The 24123-nt window shown below is 37.0% G+C and overlaps 1 protein-coding gene and 1 long non-coding RNA gene across 3 annotated transcripts in view; one reads left to right on the forward strand and one right to left on the reverse strand.

The window, feature by feature from the left end:
• The window catches only part of wwtr1 (WW domain containing transcription regulator 1), a 56822-nt gene that overhangs the window by 28524 nt on the left and 4175 nt on the right, over positions 1 to 24123 (forward strand). Inside the window, exons 2-5 of one of the 2 annotated variants that reach the window (XM_048168930.1) lie at positions 7892 to 8031; positions 19266 to 19477; positions 23155 to 23276; positions 23430 to 23542. In XM_048168930.1, the coding sequence (XP_048024887.1) occupies positions 7892 to 8031; positions 19266 to 19477; positions 23155 to 23276; positions 23430 to 23542 (587 nt within the window). Of the gene's footprint in view, positions 1 to 7891; positions 8032 to 19265; positions 19478 to 23151; positions 23277 to 23429; positions 23543 to 24123 lie in introns of both variants that reach the window. The other variant, XM_048168925.1, reaches the window with a different exon arrangement.
• On the reverse strand, positions 11165 to 14468 carry LOC125254358. The gene is made up of 2 exons (XR_007181642.1): positions 13951 to 14468; positions 11165 to 13121 (listed from the first exon to the last, which is right to left on the reverse strand). It is a non-coding gene; the product is annotated as an uncharacterized LOC125254358 (long non-coding RNA).

The following is a 24123-nucleotide window of genomic DNA, read 5'->3' on the forward strand; positions in this document are numbered from 1 at the left end:
TCTGTGTCGCTAGCATCACTTAATGGAATTGCAAAAACAGTGACTGTTTTTAAGCAGGTTTGTTTCAAGCATGCATCGTTCCACCCTAAACTCATGCCACTGATCGAGGTGGGATGATTGTGATGTTCAAACCACAGTCACAAAAAAGCTGAGATAGAAGAACAGTTAAAAAGTTAAAACTATAAATTATAAATAATAAAACTAATACCAAGGTTATTTCTGTAAACAAAAACTGAAACGAAGACGAAAACGATTGATCAAAATCGGTTTTTCGTAAACTGAAATAAAATACAAATAAATGTAAAAAACTCAAACGAATCTAATGACTTACTGAAAAACAAACTGAAATAAATAATTCATAAAATAAATAATTGTTTTCCTAATCATTTAGCTGCCAGCCTATGGCAGAAAAAAATAAAAAATATATTAGTTTCACTAAAATAAACAGTGAAAAGTTATTATTGAGTGCCAGGTACAGTATGATTTATATGCGCTTGTTCACCGGTATGAAGTGAGCAAGACATGACTTGATTATGGTTAAATAAAATAAAAGACACATCTAAATTGAATCTATAAAAACTAAATAGAAATGTGTTCACAAAATAAAAACTAAACTAAAACTAACAAACTCAATGAAACTATTTAAAACGAAACTGAATTTATAGCAAATTTAAAAACGGTATTAAAAAAAAAACAAATTTTAAAATGCAAAGCTATAATAAACTTGGCTAAAACCCTCATAGTTTTTTGGCAAATAAAATACTAATCAGTTTGTAAAAAACAAGTAATATCTGTTATTATTTATAAAGATATTGTTCCCTTCAATATTACTGTGATATTTCCCTCCTCACTCCCCGCAAAAAAAAAAAAAAATATATATATATAAATATATATATATATATATATATATATATATATATATATATATATATATATATATATATATATATATATATATATATATATATATATATATATATATATATATATATACACACACACACACATTACATGTACTTATTATAGCAATACAGTACATACAAACAGTACATTATGTATAATTACATGCAACTAACCATAAACCCTAATCCTACCCTAACCTCGTGTAGTTAATTAATCAGCTTCCACAGATCATTTATTATACCATGTTGTAAATGCCTGCATTTTTGAGTGGGAGGAAAAACGGGTGGAAGCTGCTAATCCCCACCCTGCTTTCCAGAAGAGGGCAGAACCTCTACAGCTCGTGCCTCAGATACTACCAAAAACTAAAACATCTGTATCAATCTTGAATAACTAAGCTTTATTAAGAATACATTTCTTACTTGAATGCTGCTTTTAAATGCTCTGGCGAGGAGATAAACATGGCAAACTTCGTACAGTTCATTCATGACGGGGTCTATGCTAATAAAGTCCATCAGCAGTCATGGGCGGGGCCTAAGCAATGTGATGTCACATTGCAAGAATCTGCAAATGGCTTGTTCTGAGACACTGATTATGATTTATGGGGATTAATGTATGGATTTTTACCATTATAGAGTGGTTGTGTACACGCACTGCTGACACATTTATGTTCAAACATTATATAAAAGTGAATTTTGCATAATACATCGCCTTTACAATAGTGTAACCAATTTTTTTGTCTAAGTGGAAGCTTTAAGGTAATATACAATCAAGATTATTTTAAAAATTAACCAGAATAATATTTCATGTCCATGTAGCATGTAACAAGTATGTGTAATAGCTAACTATTGCTTAGATTCCAAAAAAGTTAATATCATCTTATAGTTTAAAATATATTGCCCCTCTTAAATAACTTTACATTCGTTTTTACAGTATATAATAATCAACTTTGTATTAGCTTGTAGCTAATTTAAGCGTAGTTGCTTGACGTCACACTGTCTTCACTGCTGACCAGGCCTGCAAACACAAGCCACGACTTGCCCCGTTTCCACAGAAGATGTCAGAGCTCAGCTTTATTCCGTGTGCTGGCGGCAGTAATCTGGATGACTATAATTAGTAGCGCATTCCATTTCCTGCATGCCCCTCCCTCACATTTTCACATTCAATTGAATATTTCTGATTCCACAATATCCAGCTGGTGTTCTTCAACAATCCCCACCATCTAAATCTGACCTCTGGCGATCCGTCTTATGGACAGCCCCTCCGTCACCGATTTCTTTTCTCTTCTGAGGAGGAGTTGCCTTTGTGCTGGATGTGCAGGAATTCCCCAGTAACCCGAGCTCAGAGTAATTGGGAAAGTGGATCTTTTTCTTTTGTTCCTGTTTTCAATTAGCACAGCTGGGTGGAGAGAGTCCCAGAGCCATGCTGGGTTGCTGTCACCCTGTGGATGGGCCACTTTTGAATGGGGAGGATGTCACTGACTCAGCCCAGATGCAACCACAGTTACCATCCACCCAGTTTTATTATAACCTGTTGGATGAGATGACCTTTTGAGATACTTTTAAGAGTTTTGTGGAAAAGGGAAACGCTTTTGATCCTGTGAAGCGTTTCGATTCCAGTTTGCACAAAAGGTTAAAACAGTCAGCCAAAAATTACTATTTGGTAACACTTTATTTCGATGGTCCACTTCTAGACATTCTGCTAACTATATGTAACTACATGTCAACTTATTCAACTAACCTGAACCCTAACCTAACAGTCTACTACAGTCTACTTATACTAATTAGAGTTGACATGTAGTTGCAAAGTTACAATGTCTAAAGTGGAACATTGAAATAAAGAATAACTGACTATTTTTATTGGTGAATTTCAAAATATTACTGTATTCTTGATCCCCAAAAAATGCAGCATTGATGAGCATTAAAAAAAACAAACTATAAACCCTAAACTTTTGAACAATATATGCATAATAACAATATGCAGAATAATATTTGAAAAAAATATAAAAAAAAAACATATTTGACAGAATTATTGACTTGTACAAGAGTCAGCACTCTTGAACCCACTCAGGTGGGTTCAACTCTTATATATACTGTATCTAACAAAGATTTTCTTCTTAAGTAAGTGTGTTCCTTGTGTGTGTGTATTTATGTGCCAGCTCTGTCTGGAGTGTGTTGAAATCACTATGGCTACAGACAGACTCACATTCCAGGAGATTTCTTGCTGGACGCTGAACACACATGCGGGTGAAAGGTGCCTTCAGATTTGCCACTGCCTGCTCTATAATTAGAACATTAGATGGGGTTGATCTGGGTAGAGTTTATCTTTTCAAACAGGGAGTTGGGATGAGACATATCAAAAAGACCATCCCAGTTTTTATTTTAATGATTAATATGCTTTAGTTACATCACAGCCAATTTCTAGTCAGTCGCAGGTGGTATTAGGGGGGGGACTCTTTTTGGAGTGCATCTGATTGGACAAAATCTGTGGTTCAACATGAGTCGTCAGTATTTTTTTTTTTATATATATACTTGTATGAATTGAGGCTATTTGGGGGCGACATACAGGCTATGTGCAGCTACCAGGTGCCCGCGGGCACTGTGCTGGAGACCACTGGTCTAGACCCTCCATATAAAACCCTTCACAGACCTGTGCTCAGGACAGCGTCTTAAAGCCTGGATTTTCTGGTATAAATAATTCCAGAAGTCTGCCGGATTCCCCTCTTTAGATGTAGTCATGAGTTTAAATGGCGACTGAGAGAGATTCAATCACTGCTGCAGTGTATACAGTGCATGTTTGTTGACATGAATTTGGCCCATGACAAGCACTGGAACTATACTGGAGTGTGTGTGTGTTATTTTCCACAGCTAGCACGCTAACAGGAAGAGCGGGAAGCTCAGCTCAGAGGTGCTGTGTCCATCTGTTTACTGTGAGTGTGTGTCGGTGTTGTTTCAGCCTGTGTGTCACCTCTAATCCACCACCAAGCCATTGTTTCTTTGAGATGTGTGTGTGTGTGTGTGTGTGTGTGTGTGTGTGTTTCCTCTGCAAACAGCATATGGCTGTGCGAGACCTAAGCGTGCCTCCTAATCTCTGCTTCATTTTTCCAAACCAGTTCAGAAACAAATTTTTGGAAAACTACAAACCCTGTTTTTAACCTTAGAGGGGGTAGGGAAAAGTAAAAATCACAATATTTATAGGTAACGGATTTTGATTGTTAATTATGCTAATTGACCATTTTTTTTAAACATGTTGCAATTACAAAGGACGAAATAAAATAACTGTACCATAAGTGGACAACAAGATTGTAATAACTATAATAAACAGATTATTGTGGCGATACGAGTACAAACTGTACAATGAATATTATGAGTTAATAATGTTCTTAGTCTTTCCTTCCTGTAACGGGTGGCCCAGAGAGAAGCTATTTTTAATAGCTAATAGTTTGTTGAATTAAATGCCAGATGCAGTTTAAAACATCAATAAAATTCCAAGCAAAATAGCAATAATAATCAGAAAAAAACTTTATGCATAATGTGTGACTTTTAATTATAGACAAGATTGGGACTCTTATTTTGAAATCTCTATGCTTTACCATTGCCGGCTGCTAATTCTAAAACATGCACTCTTACAACCATATTACAATATAAACACCTAAATGCTTGGTGTAAACAGTATTTTCTGATTGCATACTTCTCTGAAACTGTGTGCCTTCAGAATGTACAACAGTGCTGCATTGCTACTTTGAAACATGCAGCCCTCATATTTATTTAATGTCTCAGTCATTTGAGATTTGCATGGTTGAGAGCTTTTATAACTTGCTGCTTATTATTTGCTCTGTCGCTAGTCCTATAAAACTCTACAAAACAAGAGAAAGTGAAAACTGTGCCATTGACCAATTGTAAGTAAACTGCTGTTTGCTTTAACAATAAGCTGCTAAACAGCTGCTCCACTGCACATATTGGCTGTAGCGTGCTGGAAGATGGGCCTCAAATTTAAGGGGCCCAGCCCACAGGTGCAGGACAGCTGCCCCACCCCAGAAGCCGAAGACCCCCGAGGGCCCGTTCCTTCTCTCTCCTGTCAGACCTTCATAAATCTAAACCAAATCTAAGTCTGCTAGCATCCTAGCTTTGTTAATTAACACCACTGTTGATGTATTTCACACAGCTGTCTCTTAAACCACAACTTCAGAAACTGATAGTCAGGTTTAATAAACACTAAGTTAAAAATATTACACTTCAAGGTCTTATAAGAAATTCTGGGAAATTTAACCTTTAAAAATGATGAATAGTTTATTAAAGATTAGGATTAGGAAAAGAAGATTAGATTGGAAATGGATTGTTAAGGGAAAAAATGTGCATTTTAGTGCTTTAAAATAATATTATCGGGACTAAAAAGTTCCCCTAATTAAAGAATCATCCTCATATATTCATATATAATCTCAAACATTCTCAAAACAAGAACTAAAAGGTCAGACAGCACATGGACACATGGCTTCCTGTTCTGTCACTGTGCGGGCATGAGATCAGCAGGAAGTAGATAATCTTCCCAGCGGAGCATGAATAGTTTGAGTGAGTCACTCTCTGATTGAGGCTTTTGTGTATTTTGTGACTCATTTGCCCATGTTCAGTCCAGTTTGTGTACAAACAAGCAGGTGGAGTTGATGGGGAATATATTTTAGTTTAAAACTTTTTTTTAAAATTATCTGTAAAGAATCTAACCAACCAAGCCATACGTTAATGAGCGGGAAATGTGTCTACATGTCACTAATGTGAAAATGGAAACCTGTTGCTGCCCTGAAGTCATGTTGAAATGATGAAAAGAGCACACATAAATCCAATAAAATTGATGTAGTTGCAGTGAGAAACTACATCTTTTTTAAGCCCAGATTTTTATATTGATTGATTTGTCATAATTAAGCTATAAGTGTGATTGTTGACTATACATATTTTCTGTACTATTTTAGGCAAATAAGCTTGTCAGTTGCATTTAGAAACGTTTTCCATCATTCTCTGTTTCAACAGGTCTGGTCAAATTTACCGTTGCCCAGCAAAATTTTGTGGGCAAAATCCACAAAATCCATTCACACAGTCTGGAGTTTCACATGAGGCCAAAATAAGTTTCCAACACTGATTTTGTTCATGTTCAAGTTGGACATGCAAATTTGTTATGTTGGCCAACAGAAAGCTGATTGGTTTAATAGTGACTTCTGTGTGAGAATTGCTTCATACATCACTACAGACAATAGAAAATTGACATATTTTAGCCACAAAAATTCACCAAAATCTTGCTAATGTGACCGCACCTTAAGAATAATGAAATAAATCCGTTATATTTCACAATGTAACACTATTCAATTTTTTTGTCAAATTCATAACTAGGAATTTCCCTGTATGAATTAAGTTCAGAATTTATCCTGCGTTCCATTTAAAATGTAAAATGTAATGGACGTGATATGATGTCACGCTCATAAATTCATTGTATAACAAATAATAACAATTCCAAAGCTAAGTGGTCATAGTGTAAGATAGCAATCTTCTATTTGTCACACATTTTCACATCATTTGAATTTGCAGGCCTTATTTTCAGCAAACTTGAACTTTCATACAGAGCGGAATGTGAAACTTCTTCACATGAGATTGTCCAGGAATGGCAGTCAATGGAACGAAACTGACCACCCCCTTAGCTTTGCAGGTGATCGACTGTCAATAAAAAAGTTTCCTGACAACCAGTTTTAGAAGCATAACCAATGCTATACAATGCTTGCATTTCATTCATCATTTACCGTGTCCTACAGATCTACATTCCTGCAGAGCTCATTTCCGATTCTAACAAAACACAGCTGAACCAGCTCATCAAGGTTGAGACTAATCTCAGCCGGAAGTCAGATCTCCTGGAGCAGGTTTGAGCACCCCTGAACTAGACAGTAAAGCCTACTTGATAATGAAAAGAAAGAAAAAAAACTAAAAAACTTAAAATAAACTGGTTTTCTGACTGAGGGACACTGAGATTGTCATTCAGCAACCGCCTGGCTGGCGCTTGTGGCCTTGCATGAAAAAATGTAGAGAAGCCAGAATTTCATGTAGCTGCAGTTTTGAAGGGTTCACTCAGGGTGGAGGAGTGGCGAGGAAGTGATTGAACTGGTGAGGAAAACACGGTACACCTGTTACTTGGTTCACGTACCGCAGGGTTTGTTCATGTCGGACGTTTAGAGCCGTGTGGTAAGAACTGCAGGTCAAACAGCTGTGTTGAGTCCAGCCATGGCTTAAGTTGAACGATTTAAGGCAGATTCTGGCATTTTCAGCACAAGAGTTAGAATAACATGAGACCACCAGAGAGAAACACTTGTGCACCACTAGCATGATATCTGGTTTTGTGGAGTAACTGACTTAAAATAGCAACTTATATATTTAACTTATATATATTTTGTTGGTTGTATTTTTAGTTTAAATTTGTCTGTTCAAATGCTGTCACCCAAATTGACATCATCAAACATTTTTGACACCCAAGTAAGTTTGCATTTGCAAGTTCGCAAAACCTTTGCTTTCACCCAAGAGACTTTGTTTTTATTCACAAAGACCTCAAAAATTGTTTGAGCACAACATTTTTGTAGGAATAGTGAATGATGGTATAGTGTGTGTGTGTGTGTGTGTGTGTGTGTGTGTGTGTATGTATGTATGTATAATCTTCTATTACATTGTAGTTAGGTACCATTTTGTGAGCACAACATTTTTTACCCCATAATCACGTTCCTTTACGGTCTCTGACGAGCTTCCCCAACACTGACGCCACTGTAGTTAGACACGGCCAAGAAATCAAAATGTTTGGGTTCTAAAAGTGTTTTGCAGTAGATTGAAGGATCATGCTAAAATGCCCATGGTGCAAAATCACCAATGTGTTCCTTGAATAGTTCTGATTCGCTTGACCATCCAAAAAGTGTAAATGCCTTCTACAGAAGTGTTTAATGTGAACATTTGCCGTTTTTCTTGTGCAGTCACATTGAGAAGATCACCACATGGCATGACCCCAGGAAGAACATGACACCCTCAGTGACCCAGATGAGTCTGCACAATCAAGCCTCCAACAACGCCAACATACAGCAGCGCTCCATGGCGCTCTCTCAACCCAACCTTGGTGAGTGTGAAAGACGTCCCTTGTAGCAGTCCACATTCCCCATTACTCATGAAAACAAACATGTTCTCTTGAGCTATTTTCAATCAGCTAAGAAGGAGCTGAAGGAGCTTTGTTACAGGTTCGCTCCAACGCTCAATGCCCCATGACATTAACACAACTCATTATGTTGTTCCAAACCCATAAGTCCATGGTTAATCTCCAAAACACAAATTAAGACACAAACTAATGAAACTTTAGAGGTTCCTGTCCCTCCACTGAAAGTCCAGGTAACCAAAACTTAGAAGATCCAAAAAAGTCATAACCATAGTGGCTGAAACCATAGTGGACATAATTGAGTGCACTAATTCAATCACATAATGGACCACAGTATCTGATGTACACTCAGCTTCTTCCTGGAGGGTCCCAGCCCTGCAGAGTTTAGTTCCAACCCTGCTCCAACACACAGATCTGGGGCCAGTTGCATAAACATAGCCATTATGTTAAGACAGTGTCTTAAGATCTAGTATGACCCACTAGCAGTTAGTCAAAAGGCATTCAATCTTACTTTTCAGTATCAAATTAGGCAAATCCACGTTTTTAGGGAAATAACTTGAAAAAGTTATGAACAGTCTAAAAGAAAAAGCATTGATGGCTAACTGGTAAGACCAGTCTTAGCGGTTTATGCAACTAGCCCCTGTAGTTTTCAAATAAGCCTGAAGGACTTGATTCGCCAGATCAGGTGCATTTAATTAAGGTTGAAGCTAAACTCTGCTAGGCTGTGGCCTTCCAGGGAATTAGTTTGACATGCCTGCGATAAACAATACCCATGCACTGTGTGGGCCGAATAATTTCAGAAGATGGCATCTACAGCTCTTCCGGCACGCTCAGTTTTCTCAATTTGCTCACTCATTTTCATACACTCATGCAAGAGTACTATGTTAGTGGAGTGTAACACAGTTCATTGATAAGGGAAGGAGGAGGCGGGAGCCGGCAAACTTTTCAACATTTTATTTAAAAAATAAACAAACACAAAGTGAAAGTAAAAGCGACAGCCCCTCATGGATGAATGCTGCACTCACATAAACAAAACATAACATAAATAGTCCAGGCATGGTCCTCTCTCGGCCTTCATAGTTGTCACTTTTCCATTTATCCTTCCAAGCTCCTCCATGAGAACTTGAAGCCGTGCAGGTGATGCTCATTTACACTCGTGCCACCTTCCTTGCACTGCTCTCACAGCTTGGCCTCGTCCTGCCCCTCACATACCCCCCTCGCCCCTCGCAGGCTGGAGGGTACCCACGAGACTGCGCTCTACTCTCCCCGTCACAGCGACAGTATTCATTCAATTCATATGACATCTGCAACTACATTTTCAAGTTACATTTTCTCATGAGATTGGATATTTAATTCTAGCACTGTGTCAGAGTTGGCGCTGGAAAGCACCATTCACATTTACTTCAAAAATGTAAATATCTAGTCAGTTTTTTTAGGCTAGGTACCAAAAAAAATTAAAAAAAATGAAACAATATGCTTCATCCAGCAACATTTTACTTTAATAATGTGTTTATGACATGAACACTTCTTGTCATTTTTGTATAACACCTACATCAGCCTGTCTTTTGATCAGAGGCCCTGAAAGAGGCGTAGCTGCTTCTCTGAGGGCTCAAATGCTGATTTAATGAAGAAAGTCTTCCAGCCGACAGATCTGAAGGCTTTTAAAGCAGTATTAGATTTGTTGACTGTCATACGTGAGGCATTGTGTATCGTGTTTGCGTGTTGTTTACCCTGCCTCATGATACAGGCTGCAACTCTACGGTAAATGACTTCCAAATGTGCTTTCTTTGTTTGCCTTTTTTCTTCCCAAATCCTGATTTGTGATGAAATGGAAAAAAAGGTGTGCCTCTGCTTTGTTGGCAGCCGAGAAACAGATTCCAGTGAAGGGGGTGGGGGGATAAGAACAAGACTAAAGAGTTTGGAGGGAGAAAGATTCCTTCAAGCACTTCCAGCATATAGAGTTACACACTATGAAGTTGTCTGGGATGTAAAGAAATTTAATTAAAGTTATTAACAAAAACTTTGACCTCCCAAAAGAACATGTCCAGTGTGTGTTTTGTAATAAAAAATATCAAAAAGTTTCCAGTGTGACAGTAGCACACATGACTGTAAGGAGAAAGCACTGGTGATGACATCTCACCGCACTGGATGTGAATAAAGCTGCTCAGCCTGAAATAATGAAGTGTGTGTAAGCCAACCTGCTACACTCGTTCAAACGGCTGTTTTTTCCTCCCTGATCATCTGTAAACTCAACCATTTGTTTCTGTGTTGCACGATCTTCCGATGACTCAATCAGTCAGGTTTTTTTGACATGGCCGTGTCATCCATTTTGGCTCACAGAGTACTAGAAGTTCAGAGGATGCATAATAGAAAGCCATGACTCAGACCCAGCCCTTACAATCCCATAATGCCTTGTTCTTCCTCTATCCCTGGCTTTTTTCTGTCTCTGGGAACTTGAGGGGCAACAGATTTCCTGTATTCTTATTTTAGACCAGCTCGAGCCTTCACCTGTTGTGTGTATTCATGATGGGCCCCCCTCAAAACTTAGGGATTATGGGTAATTGACACTCTAATGCAGGGCCCAGGGTCCTGTTTTTCCCAGTATCTCTTTTTCTGTCTTTTTCCTCTCTTATTAGAACAGTACATTTTTGGTGGAAATTTTCCGAACTTTTTCTTCTTGCAGTTGACAACAATTTACATATTGCATCACACTCAGGGTTTTACAGGCAGCTGCAGCTGCATCAGTTTTTTTTTTTTTTTTTTGTCTCTTATGAGACTAAGCCCAGTATGAATGTATGGCTTGGGTCAATAATGTGATGCTCATTTTATATGTATTTAAACGGACATTTAAAAAAAATGCAGTTAATGCAGTAACTTGAAAATACATCTTATATGATGAGGGTGTTTTTAATTTCTGAATGAAAATTACATTTGATAAATTATGTCATAGAGAGGTCTCTTAAAATAGCAGATTATTTGACTTTTTTGTGACAAAGCAAGGATAGTTCAGGTTACAAAATGTACCACTAAAACTTACCAAAAATGCAATGACATTTATGAATTAATAATTTATAATAATTAAAAAAAAAACTTGCCTTGAAAAATATTTACGTAAATTTTATTACTTTTTACATTTTACACCACATGACATTATTGAAAAAGTTATTAAATGTAACCATTTTATAATATTGGATATGCAACCTTGGCTGCATCAACAGAAAAGGAAATTAATTTTAGGGGCAACACAAGCCATTACATTTTAATTAAAGATGAGTATTACTCAAACCAATACACACAATATTTTGGTGTTGCAAGGACTACTTTGTATCTTATTTACCCATAAAAGGTGTTTATTAGTAATATGTTATACTGTGTCCCTTTTTGGGGTAAATACGGTACAAGTAAGGGTTCCATTAAGGTTACTGCTCAGTGACAAGCTGTTGTTCCCATAAAGGTACAATTGCACATTTAAGCAGACCAAAAAGTAGCCGTAGCCTAAATGAAGCACACTTCTTTGGTCATCACTCTGGAGTGTGGGTCAGGCTGCTGGCTGATCTCTAGCTGTTGTACTGTTGCTGAACAGGACAGTTGCCCGAGGGTTGGGAGCAGGCCGTCACCCCTCAGGGAGAAACATACTTCATTGACCACAAAACCCAAAGCACCTCATGGCTGGACCCACGGGTGGGTAAGTACTCCCTTCTAGAGTTCCTGGAGTCCAATCAGCCCTGTAGCTTGATTGAATCATTTAATTATTCCACATCCTGCCACCCCGTTCCAGTCCCGCAGTCTCATTCCTGTTAATTTGACCCCTGTTTCCCCACACTACCACTAATCTAAACCCACAGTATGATGAAATGGCATGAAGGTGTTTCTCTAGTGTTGTAACTAGCATGTGTTGTTTTGTTGACATGTCCGCTGAGAGTGTAATGATCCACAGATGATCTGCACTACATGCTAATACTTGTTGATTGTCATTATTGTCTGTTGACCTGATCAGTAATCATTATACTTATAAAAACTGAATGATCCTTGATGGACATTAACATGACCATTTCCTGGGACAATGAAAATTCTCATCACAACCTCATATCTTTCCATACCTGTATGACTTTCATTCTTCTGCGGAACACAATTTGAAGAGTGTTTTCTTCAATACAGTGGAAGTCAATAGAGTCCAAAACGACACTGGACCACATTGACTTTCATTGTATGGACAAAAAGTAAGAAAGTCGTACAGATTTGGAACGACATAAGAGTTAGTAAATGATGATAGAATTTTTAATCTAAAAAAAATTAATCTGATTTTTTTAAAAAGATATAAGTATAATATTAACGATAGATAGATAGATAGATAGATAGATAGATAGATAGATAGATAGATAGATGTACATATGAACATATATAGATCTTCAACATAAGAAGCAATAGTGACCCATATGGACCTATGATACAATACACTTATTGTGTAAATATGTTTTTTTACATTGTACTTATATATAAAAAATACCTGCATGTAATTATATATGTAATTAATTTCTGTAATTACCCCTACAAGTTGTTGACCTGACACCTACTCCTTAATCCAACCTTAAACCTACCCATATCACCAAACTTTACCGATATCTCTAGATAGCAGCAAAAGTAAGTATGTAGTAGTTAAAGACACCTAATATAAAGTGGGACCAAATGTAATTTTGATTATGAGCTGTTGTTGAGACAGGATGTCCTTTAATATCTCACAGATTTTTTTGGTCTGGATGTTTTTTCCTTTCCTTTTTTCTTGTCGTTTTTGCTGACCCTGTTGGACAGCTGATGCCTTTTCTGGGAAATCAATGAAACAAGAAGTTCTTTGTTGCTGTGGCTTTAGCAACTCAATCGACTCTGTCCGATCTCCCTCTCCTCCCCTTCACAAACCTTGTCCACTCCGCATGTGTTTTCTATCATGGCGGGTGTTGTGACACTCAGATGTCAGGGGAGCCGAAAGCTGGAAGCCAGAGTGTGTCGGCCGCCTCCAGAGCCACGGCTGAAGCTGTTCACATCTGGACAAGCAGCACACACTGGAACAGAGTGTAACCAAGAGTCAGTGCCGCTTTCCACCTGTTGGACTGTGTTGGACTCAGACAGTGAACCACATGAACTTTGACGTCTAGATAAATGGCATTTAAAAAGTAAATCTCACAGAACCTATCAAAAACATTTTACCTTAAATTCAAAGAATTTTTTGACCTATTTTTAGGACCATTATGATTAATTGCATTGAGACTACATTTTCATCACAATTATTTTTTGAGTTTCTGCACCACACACCAATCAGAATCCTTTTTATACAAATACGAAGTATTTTAGCATTGACAAAGTTTACCCAAGGAAGAAAATTCTGTAATTGTAATATCATAAATGTAACCCATATGAATCAACCGGTTTAATCCAAGTTTTCTGATGATACACAATCACTTTAGATTATGAACAGATATAATTTAGGCTTTTATTCACATCACAAACATTGATCAACACACATACATAGAGCACATCAATAGGTCAAGAGAAGCTTAACCATATTTAAAATGCACAAGAACAAACCTCACTGGTTTTCCTGTGTCAAGCAAGCATGTTTTGGTGGAATTGACAGAAATCTCTCAGGTTTCAAAATATTTTCTTTTGTGTTTTTAAGATGAACAAATGTCTGATACTTTTGGAACAACATGATGGTTAGCAATAGATTACAGAATTTTCAAGTTTGGGTGAACTAACCCTTTAATTGAATGGAATGAATTGTCATGGAAAATAATATCACAATGCAAAATAGCTTAATGGCAGTAAAAATAGTGGATGACTTCAGTGACAGAAGTGAAGTCTGAACTAGCGAATGTCTCCTATTCATCTTACCATATAAGGCCATCTTTGCTTCACCTCAACTGCTCGATTGCCAAATCCTCCACCCCATCCATAAAACCGACCTTTTGAAGATCTTTTTTTGTTGTGAATAAATGTTTGCAAATTGTATAAAGAAAGCAAACCATGGTAATTCTCAGCTCCTGCGTACCTATGATTCTGGAGTTTAGTAAGAGTTTAGCTTTAGTTGCTTGTTTGTGTACATGATGCAGATTTGATCGCAAAGTCCTTTTAGAGTGATAAGTTGGTCGTATGCCTTGACATTTGACCTGGTTTATCATTTACCACGCCCACTTGGATGGTTAACTTGTTGTCTTCCTGTTCACTGGACAATTGATCGCTTGAAAATGTCTATAGCAAGTCTGAAGAATCACTGCATATAGTCTAACATGGAAATTGGTTAGGTGCCAGTTTTATCCCATTCTCTTGTGCATTATGTAACCTTCTCCAACAGAATAGTAGAACCATTTATAGTAGAACTGTGATACACAGAGGGTTATGGGCTTCAACTTTTTCCACCCAGTAAGTTTGATTGAGTCTTTTACACATTTAAGAATATGTGGGTCCTGTGCAGATACAGTATGTACAGTATATGACATACTTGAGGATTGGGGATTTGAACAAACAGACTACGGACATAATACTTCAAATCATTATTATATTGCTTATTTTACATTGAAGGAGGAACGTGGACCGTGTCTATAGACCAGAATATTATAGAGACTTTAAAATTAAAGAGACTTGGGGATGGTCTCTTTTGATTTAGGTTAGCACTTTTACATTTATACATTTTACAATCTTTTATCCAAAGCAACTTTCATTGCATTCATGGTATCATTTCTTGCATTCCCTGGGAATTTAACCCATGATTTTGGCATAAGTAGTTGTTACAGATACATAAAATGGAACCCAACATTTTTCTTGAGATTTTCTTTCTTGAGATCTTCCATTAAGCTCCCAACACCCTACAAACCACTTAGCAACAGTAAAAACACTCAGAATATGTTACAACCACATATCAATGCCCTGGCAACCACACTCACCAACCTGAAAGAGTTTTATTCCATTGCATTTCATCGAGCTCAGGAGTGTCCGGTCTTGCTCCTGAATGGCCAGTGTCCTGCCGAGTTAAACTCAAACCTGACCAAACCACATGCCTTGAAGCTTCTGGCAGTCCTGAAGACCATGATTAGCTGGCTCAGGTGTGTTTATTTAGGATTGGAGATAAACTCTGCAGGATAGTGACACTCCAGGAGCAGGATTGGACAGCCCTGATTGGGCTGCTTTTGAAATGAAGTACGCGTTCTGCATGGACGTCCCCATATGCAGTATGGCGACTGAGTCATTTAGACAAAAAACAAAACAAAAACAAACCTGAAACAGGTTAACTCAATATGCTAACATGATTATTTTACTGAGTATACTTAGCGTGACCTGATTACATAAAGAGAGTCTCTTTTTTGTTTGTTTGTTTGTTTGTTTGTTTGTTTGTTCTAAACCTTACTGTAATTCTCAAGAAAACATTTGGTTCCACTTTATGTACAGTATCCGTAACTACTATGTACTTATTAGCAGTGTTGGGGAAAGTTACTTTTAAAAATAATGCATGACAATATTGCGTTACTCCCTAAAACAAGTAACTAATCGCTTTCTTAGTTACTTTTTATGGAAAGGAATGCTTTAGATTTGCATTACTTTTTCTCGTCTGGGCTGGGCTTGCTTGTTTGTTTTATAATAACAACAAAAATCTGTTTTTGGCAAATGTAAAGGCACTTTCACACCAAAGGTGAAATGAATAATCCTTTGGCTGAAGGAAATGCAAATTCACACCTGTACAGTAGAGCGCACAGCTCAAACTAACCTTTCAGCTGTGTTGATAAAAAGTGAAAGTAACATGTGAAGGCCAAGTATGGTAACCCATACTCGGAATTTGTCCTCTGCATTTCACCCATCCGGTTAGTGCACACACATTAGGAGTAGCGAGTAGTGAACAAACACACACCGTGAACACACACCCAGAGCAGTGGGCAGCCATTTTTGTTGTGCCGCCCGGGGAGCAATTGGGGGTTAGGTGCCTTGCTCAAGGGCACCTCAGTCATTTCCTGCCAGTATTGAAACTTGAACCAGCAACCTTCGGCTTGCCTTCTCCCATTTAGTCTAGAACTACAATAACCATCATGTTCACACACAGCGCCTCTGTGTTTACTCCTGATTTCTCTCAACATAGGGAGAGGATCGGTGTCAGTCAATGAATGGGAAAACAAAGTAACATGCGTTACTTATTTGAAAATGTAACCCCAGATATTTTGTTGTTATAATCTGATTACATAACTCGTGTTACTTGTAACACATTACCCCCAACTCTGCTTATTAGCTGTTTACAGTTACAATTAGGTGGCAACAGCCCGCTGTTTCACAGTTAAAAAAAAAAAAAAAAACTAAAGAGACCAGAACAACAACAAACTACTGGAGACCGCAACAACAATAGAAGGCCACAACAAGCGCATGTTTGAGGGTGTTCAACCAGCTTTTACTTAAGAGTACAAAGAAATTTTTATCGTCAAAACTATACTTTGGCTTTAAGGTTAGTAACTTGTTATAGTAAGTACACAGTATGTACAAGTAGATAGGAATGTCAAATAAACAGTGTAATTACATATATATAAGCACAATGTAAGAACATGTATGTACACAATAAATATATTGTATCAGTTTAGTACATTGAAGTTATAGATACCTAATATAAAGTGGACCAAATGTAGTTTTCACTTGCTGAGATTTGCACCAAGAAGAAAAGAATATAAACTGAATCTAAAAGTTGTTAGGGCCCTTCCAGCCACCTGATCATCGGCCATAGTGTCACATACGTCAGTAAGCCTTTTTTATTTTTAAATAAGCTGCACAATAATTAATCCAAGAGCAGTACAGGCTGCAGCCATGATCCGGAGTGCAGAAAGATTGTGCTTTGTTTGTGCCATATCTCATGACTCTTTCAGCCCACATCTGGCTTTTACAGGAATGTTTTCTCCATGTGAAAGTGGTTTACCCAACAGATAAACACACCACACACACAGATACACACATGCTCCAAATGGTCACAAGTCGCAAACATTCTTCACAGGAGCTGAGGGGTGAAAAACCCTTGTGCCCTTCAAAATTAAAAATATAGATTATGATAATGAAGCTGGTTCAGACTGAAGTAAAGCATGTGAATCTTGTTGCGCAGTAGATGAAATGGCTGTACATAAGGTCAGTTCTGAAACTATGCCAGTGGTGTCCTTGAAGCAAACATTGTGTCCCATCTGTCTATTCCTCTGAGAACATCAGACGTTCTTTACACTGAAACAGAACAGCTTTTCATGAGCCAGATGAATGAAATCGCATTAAAATACAGTAATTATTGTGGAAACTTATTGACAAAAATCATACTGCCTGCTTAAAGCAAATTGATTTGTTTCATAATTGATTTTTTTATTTTTTTATTTCAGACAAGACGAGCCAACATTCAAAGTTTATCTTTAGAAACATTTCTTTTTGAGTTAAAATAAAAGACATTTTATAAGCATCTAGAAGAGGCCCATCCTAATGATCACCAGTGTGACCTACACTGCTACATGGAGGTTAGCCAATCACAACAGAGCTTATTTACATATTGAAATCTTAAAGATACACTACCATTCAAAAGTTTTGGCTCAGAAAGATTTGTTTTAAAAATAAATCAACATTATACAGCAAAAACGCTTTAAATTGACCAAAAGTGGCAGTAAAGGACATTATAAATATTTTGTAACATTATAATTTCAAATAAATGAAATAAAAAGAATCCTGAAAAAATGTATCATGTTTTTTACAAAATTATTAAGCAGAAAAACTGTTTTCAACATTGATAATAATCAGAAATGTTTCTTGAACATCAAATCAGCATATTAGAATGATTTCTGAAGGATGAAAACTGGAGTAATGATGCTGAAAATGAGTTAAAATTGTGCACCTGCATTGTTTTATTTGACTGAAAGTCAAAAAATGCAAAAGAAATATTTTTCCAGTCATATATTTTGTCATTGAAGATTTCTTAAAAATAGCTTTAAAATATTGTCTCGTCTCATTCTTGTGAACCCAATATGTAATTTCCCAGTCAAAATGCTGAGTGGCTAATAACTTTAGAGAACCACTAGCAACAGTGGCTGGTGAGCAAAAAAGTTATTGTCAAGCCATGGCCATGAGAACTAAATTCTTACTTGGTTTTTGTACAGCTAACAATTATAAGTGGACTTATGTGACTTGCCTGTTGTCGGTGGTGACAGTGAAGCAGGGGCGTTTCCTCTGAGGAGGCAAGGGAGGCAGTGTCTCCTCAAAAAACAAACAAAATATCGATATTGCAAAAAATAAAACAGCACAAATATTACATTCAAAAGTGTATGTTACATTCAAAAGTGTAAAAGTCGCTCATTTTTATAAAGTAACAGTGTCCAACAGTGACACCCGCAGTTGAAGTTACAGCAGGAGGCTTGCCTCCTCTGTCCCCATTGGGTTAAAATAGACTGCCTAAAGTGTGCGGTGGGTTTAGTGTGGGGTAATTGAGAATGAATGGGGGAAAGTCACATGAGAGGAGGCAATGCCTCCGTCGCGCTTTGATTGGATATGACCGGTTATGATTGGATATTGGTTCATGTTCATTGGTTCAAATCCCGCCTCTTGTTTTTGTGTGTGTTCTCATCAGCCTGAATGAAGACTATAACTATAACTAATAAAAAAAAAAGTAAACAACTCAGCCACTTTGTCACGTCAAAATCAAACTTGAAATGGTCTGACATTACATAGTTATTGCAAAAGATACAAAATAGAATTGTATTTGGTCTCTCTTTTTTATGTAATGTTTATTTAACCAGGAAAATTAAGGACATAAAATTACTGGACATAAATTTACATATGATATAGAGTGTACAAAAGACTTTGCCTCCTCATTTTAAAAACACCACCACACACCACTGCTGTGAAGCCCGTTTTTTGTGTTTTACTGCTCACAGCCCATTTTTTGTTTCACTGCTCACGTTTTTAGTGTTTCACTGCTCAAGTGTTTCACTGCTCACAGAAAAAAATAGTAAAAAATGTGTATAGACTTCAGAAAAAGTAATAAGTATGTATTATTTCACAACTATAAGAATAAAAAGTATCCCTCACTGGGTCACTCATTGTAGATGTCTGATACCTTTAAACATCAATCAGCTTAGAGCTTGCCAGATGGAGAAAGTTCTTCTCAGTATGCATCAGATGATCAATGAAGTGTGTTTGTTGTGTGTTTGTCACAGTGCTCAACCAGCAGGCCCATCAGCAGCACCTGCAGCAGCAGCAGCAGCAGGTTCCAGTTCAGGTTCAGGCCTCCCAGCCGCAGAACTCTCAGCCCATGATGAACATGAGCAGCCCCATGAGTGCCCAGCAGCACCAGCAGAAAATGAGGCTCCAGCGCATCCAGATGGAGCGAGAGCGCATCCAGAGGAGACAGGAAGAGCTCATGAGACAGGTGTGTGTTTGCTGGAGAGAGAATTATCACAACAAATATAGCATAAAGGGCAAAAAATTCTCTTTTCATACTGCTGTGTAGAACAATTTATATTTCGTGATGCCTCAGACCTCACCAGGTGTCACCAGAGCTCTCTTTAGGGGTTGGTTTTAGGGGAACTGGTTATGATTTCACTTGTAGCTGCAAAAAAATAAACCAAATGCAAAAACACCTTTCATGTGCATCCATGTTTCCATTCCAAGTTGTGAATTTAACTCATGCACAAAAAATATCGCATAAAACATTTGTGCAATGTTCAATGAAGCACCGTTTCCATCCCTAATTCAAAATGTTAATAAATATTATAATAGTATATAAATAATAGTCAAATAACACTAGAACTTTATTTTTTAGATTCTTTTTAAATGTGTAAATAAAATGTGTAAACTTAAAAAAAAAAAAAAAAAAGCCACCTATTTCAACTAAAAAACTTAGTTCAGTTGCTGCCTTAAATTAAGTATAATCAGTTTGGCTGTACAAATCATTTCAACTTAAATTATATTCAACTGACTTAAAAATCAAGTTGATTCTTGTATAACTTATAAAAAAGTTGAAATTGCTTAAATTATTGTGATGAGGTAAAGTCATTTAAAAACATATGTTGCCATGACTTATTGATCATATAATTTTTTTTATAATGTATTAGAAGTGCTTTTTCCAAAATGGTGACATTGGGCATGATGTATTGTAACACAAGGGTCAGCTTAGAAAAAGGCTGGGAAGCTCTGGTGTAAACTTTGACGCCCCCTAGTGGTAATGCAAGTTCAGGCCACCCTCAGCAGGCAACATAAATCAAGCTCAGGTTTATAGGAATGATTCAAACGAGAACGAGTCCAGCCTCAGTAAAGCAGCAGCAGCAGACAGACCTCACGCAGCATGTGCTTACATTAAACATCTCTGACTCTATTAACTAGTTTGAGATGATGTAAATGATTTTTTTTTTGTGTGTGAGAACACATGCTGTTTGCATATGTTTTTGGACTAAGGCTGAAAAAGAACACCTTAAAAAAGATGAGTCAGGCATTGGTTTCTGGTACTGGACGTCTTCCAGGGTTTTCTGCTGGACTGGATTCTAGCAGCTGTTTTTGTGAACGCACTCCACCCTGAATCTTATGCCGAGAGACGCTCATCTATATATAAACAGCTTGAGCTGCTCTGACCAGCGCATTTAAAAGCAGAAATGTGAAGCTTATCATTTTATAAAAGCATTTACATTAATTCTTCAGATAAAACTCATTGTTAAAACTGTATTATTTGAGCTTTAATGTTGTGTAAATCCTCTGTACAGCCATCTTAGGGGTTTAGCTGTTATGTTGGCATGGCAAGTTGTAAATTTGGATACAACTCATGGTAAAGTCATGGTAAAAATCATTGTAAACATAGGCAAAAAACAAATGTGGGCACGTGGGTCTTCACGTTCTTATATAAATTTATTTCTGTTTTATTTTTAGCAATTTTGGTACAAACAAAAAAAATGGAAATGTTGCCTTGCCTAAACCAATTGAAATAAAATAATGAATTACATAAATAATTGTTTCAATCATATAATTTGTAATAAAAATTTATTAAATTGCAACTTGCAACAATGAGCATTTTTTTTTATCTTGTGGAATATACAATAAAGTACTTAAAGGGGTCATGAATTGAGAAATCAGATTTTCCTTGAGCTTTTGACATATAGCAGGTCATCATACAACAAGAATATACTGTAAGTTTTAGAACTGAAAACTTCTTTGTTAGTCCAAAAACAGCTTTTATTTAAACCAAGCCCAGATTATGACTCATTGTGGAACATGCCTATTTATTACATCATAGATAGGTGAAAGACCGCCTCTGCAGAAGATGATCAACGCCTACTTCTACATCGTTATTACTGTAGCCCCACCCACTGATTCGCGCATGACTAGTAGTAGGTAAATAATAGACATGACTTTAACAATGAATCCAGCAACTAATCAATAAATATACCTTTGAAGAGTGCAAAATGTTGTGCAGTGTCAGGTTGTGGAAAAAAAAGTAGCTGCATTGCATTGGATTTGCAGAGAGCCTAAAGTTAAAAAACGATGCTGTGCCTTCTATATTGGGTCTGACAGGAATGGCGCAACACACTTATGTGAGTAAAAAAGCTTTTACTGTCACTATTTCTTTTGTTACAGATCGTTTGATATGTACGGATTATGTGTACACGTCTAACCAAAAGCACCAGTGACCAGTGATTTCGGTTTTGCAATGATTCATGTACAGTCAGATCTTCTTTGTCTCAAAATCATTTATTGTTAGTAAATCAAACCAGTGACTAAACGGTCAACTTCACATTGTTTCTCTTAGTAGGATGAAAATAATCTGTTATTTAAATTATATATTGAAAGTGAATAAAGAACGCTCCCTGTACAGCCACTGGAGCTGTCAATAAAATAGCACAAGTTTATCAGTGACTGAGCTCTGGATTCTTGCCAAAACTCCCGTTAGAATCAACAAATCTCTTTTTTATTTATCGTGTTTGTACTGTTAGTAATGATGAAAGCATTCGTTAGTGTGCAGAAATCGAGTTATAATGACGAGATCACTGCATTCATGTGCTCAACAAAATGTCTGTGATCGGCTACATGCTCATCACTGCAACCTTTCATAACACAATCTAAACATAATGCTGTAATCAACACTTTTCATGATTAGTAAACCTTGAGAACTTTTTTTTTTTTTAAAGATTTATTTTTGGCGTTTTTGCCTTTATTATGATAGGACAGTGATTAGACAGGAAGTGAAATGGGAGAGAGAAGGGGACGGGACCTGGAAAGGACCATAAGCTTGGACTCGAACTCGGGTCGCCCGAAGTGCATTGGCGCTACATGTTGGCGCGCTGCCCTTGAGGCCATCGGCGCCGACGCCGACTAATCTTGAGAACTTTAATAGTAAAAACGTGCTAAAATCAGGGTAGGAAAAATGCCTTTTATATCTAAATTATGACAATTTTTGATGTAAAAATTATAAAAACATTATAAGTGCATGGCAGGAAACATTATGAAAAAAACTGCAGTTCATGACCCCTTTAAACACACGAACACTGTTTGCAGAGCTGCTCATAAGTTACTCAGTTCCGTGTGTGTGTGTGTGTGTGTGTGTCTAAATAAAATTGCTAGTAGGATGTATTAATACAGTGGTTCTCAACCACGTTGCCTATTGTATTTACTTGTATTAGACTTAATCATTCCACAATATAGCTGCTATTAGAAAGCACCACCATAACAGTAATAAGCCCCAACCCAATAAAGCACATATAGATATTGTCTTTAACAACTACTATTTTATTTAGATTCAACTAGTTTTAATCAATATTTGAGTATTAAATGAATTAAATAATGAATTAATAATCAACAATTCTCATTTATTTTCCTGACACTGACACCAGCACTAATAACTGGAAATACAAGGTATATTTACTTTATTATAATACAACTAGTAAACCAGTTTTATGAACACAGATTGGCATGTTTGTTTAAACTAAATAATGTAAATGTTAGTTCTTCCTCTCATTGTTTCAGTTCCTCATGTTAATGTTTAACAGGGTAAATGAAAATCATGTAAACCAGCTGCTGTGTGAATGCGGTCGGGTTACAGTGTTTGTGTTTCTCCAGGAGGTGGCGCTCCGACAACTGCCCATGGACTCTGAAAATATGGCACCTGTAGCACCAGCCATCAGCTCTCCGGCCATGACGCAGGGCAACATGCCCAACAACAGCTCAGATCCCTTCCTCAACAGGCAGGTGTCCTCTTTACCCTCTCGATGTTCTCTAATGTTAAAAATGAGTTTGTCTCATTTTTAAAATCTCCCAGAATGCACTCTGGTTGTGCCACAGCATTGAGGGTGTGAAGCTGTGTTAAAGTGTGTGTCTTTGTGTTTGTGTGTGTGCAGTGGGCCGTATCACTCACGAGAGCAGAGCACAGACAGTGGACTCGGACTGGGCTGCTACAGCATCCCCACCACTCCTGAGGACTTCCTGAACAACATGGAGGAGATGGACACAGGTGCAGCACAAGACGCCATGACATAACAAACATACTCAGATAAAAACATTATAATTACATGCCATTGCTAAATTCTTACACAATATCTGGTTGAATGACACATATACATAACCATATATATATGGTTGTGTGTGTCTGTGTGTGTGTGTGTGTGTGTGTGTGTGTGTGTGTGTGTGTGTGTGTGTGTGTGTGTGTGTGTGTGTGTGTGTGTGTGTTTGTGGCATTTTGCACTAAGTTATGACATTATTTTCATATGTCCCTAAATCTCATTATTCCAAATGATTATTCATTTGATTCTCATTGTGTCATTCAGTATATATTTTTTTATTTAAATCAGTTTGAGTTAGAGGCAGTACAACCCTTGTTAAAAAAAAAAGGTAAAGAGTACTTATTACTGAAATAATATACTTTAGAAGAATATGCTTAAGTGTGAACTGAACTTTATTTTTTTCTGACACTTAAATAATTTTGTTATTTGCAATTAAATGAAAATGTATTAAAATATTTTTTTGGACCCACTTAAGTAGAACATAAGTACCTCATTATACTGTACCTGTCAAAAGTTTAGAAACATTTAGTAA

This window comes from Megalobrama amblycephala, linkage group LG2 (assembly GCF_018812025.1).
Source record: "Megalobrama amblycephala isolate DHTTF-2021 linkage group LG2, ASM1881202v1, whole genome shotgun sequence".
NCBI lineage: Eukaryota > Metazoa > Chordata > Actinopteri > Cypriniformes > Xenocyprididae > Megalobrama > Megalobrama amblycephala.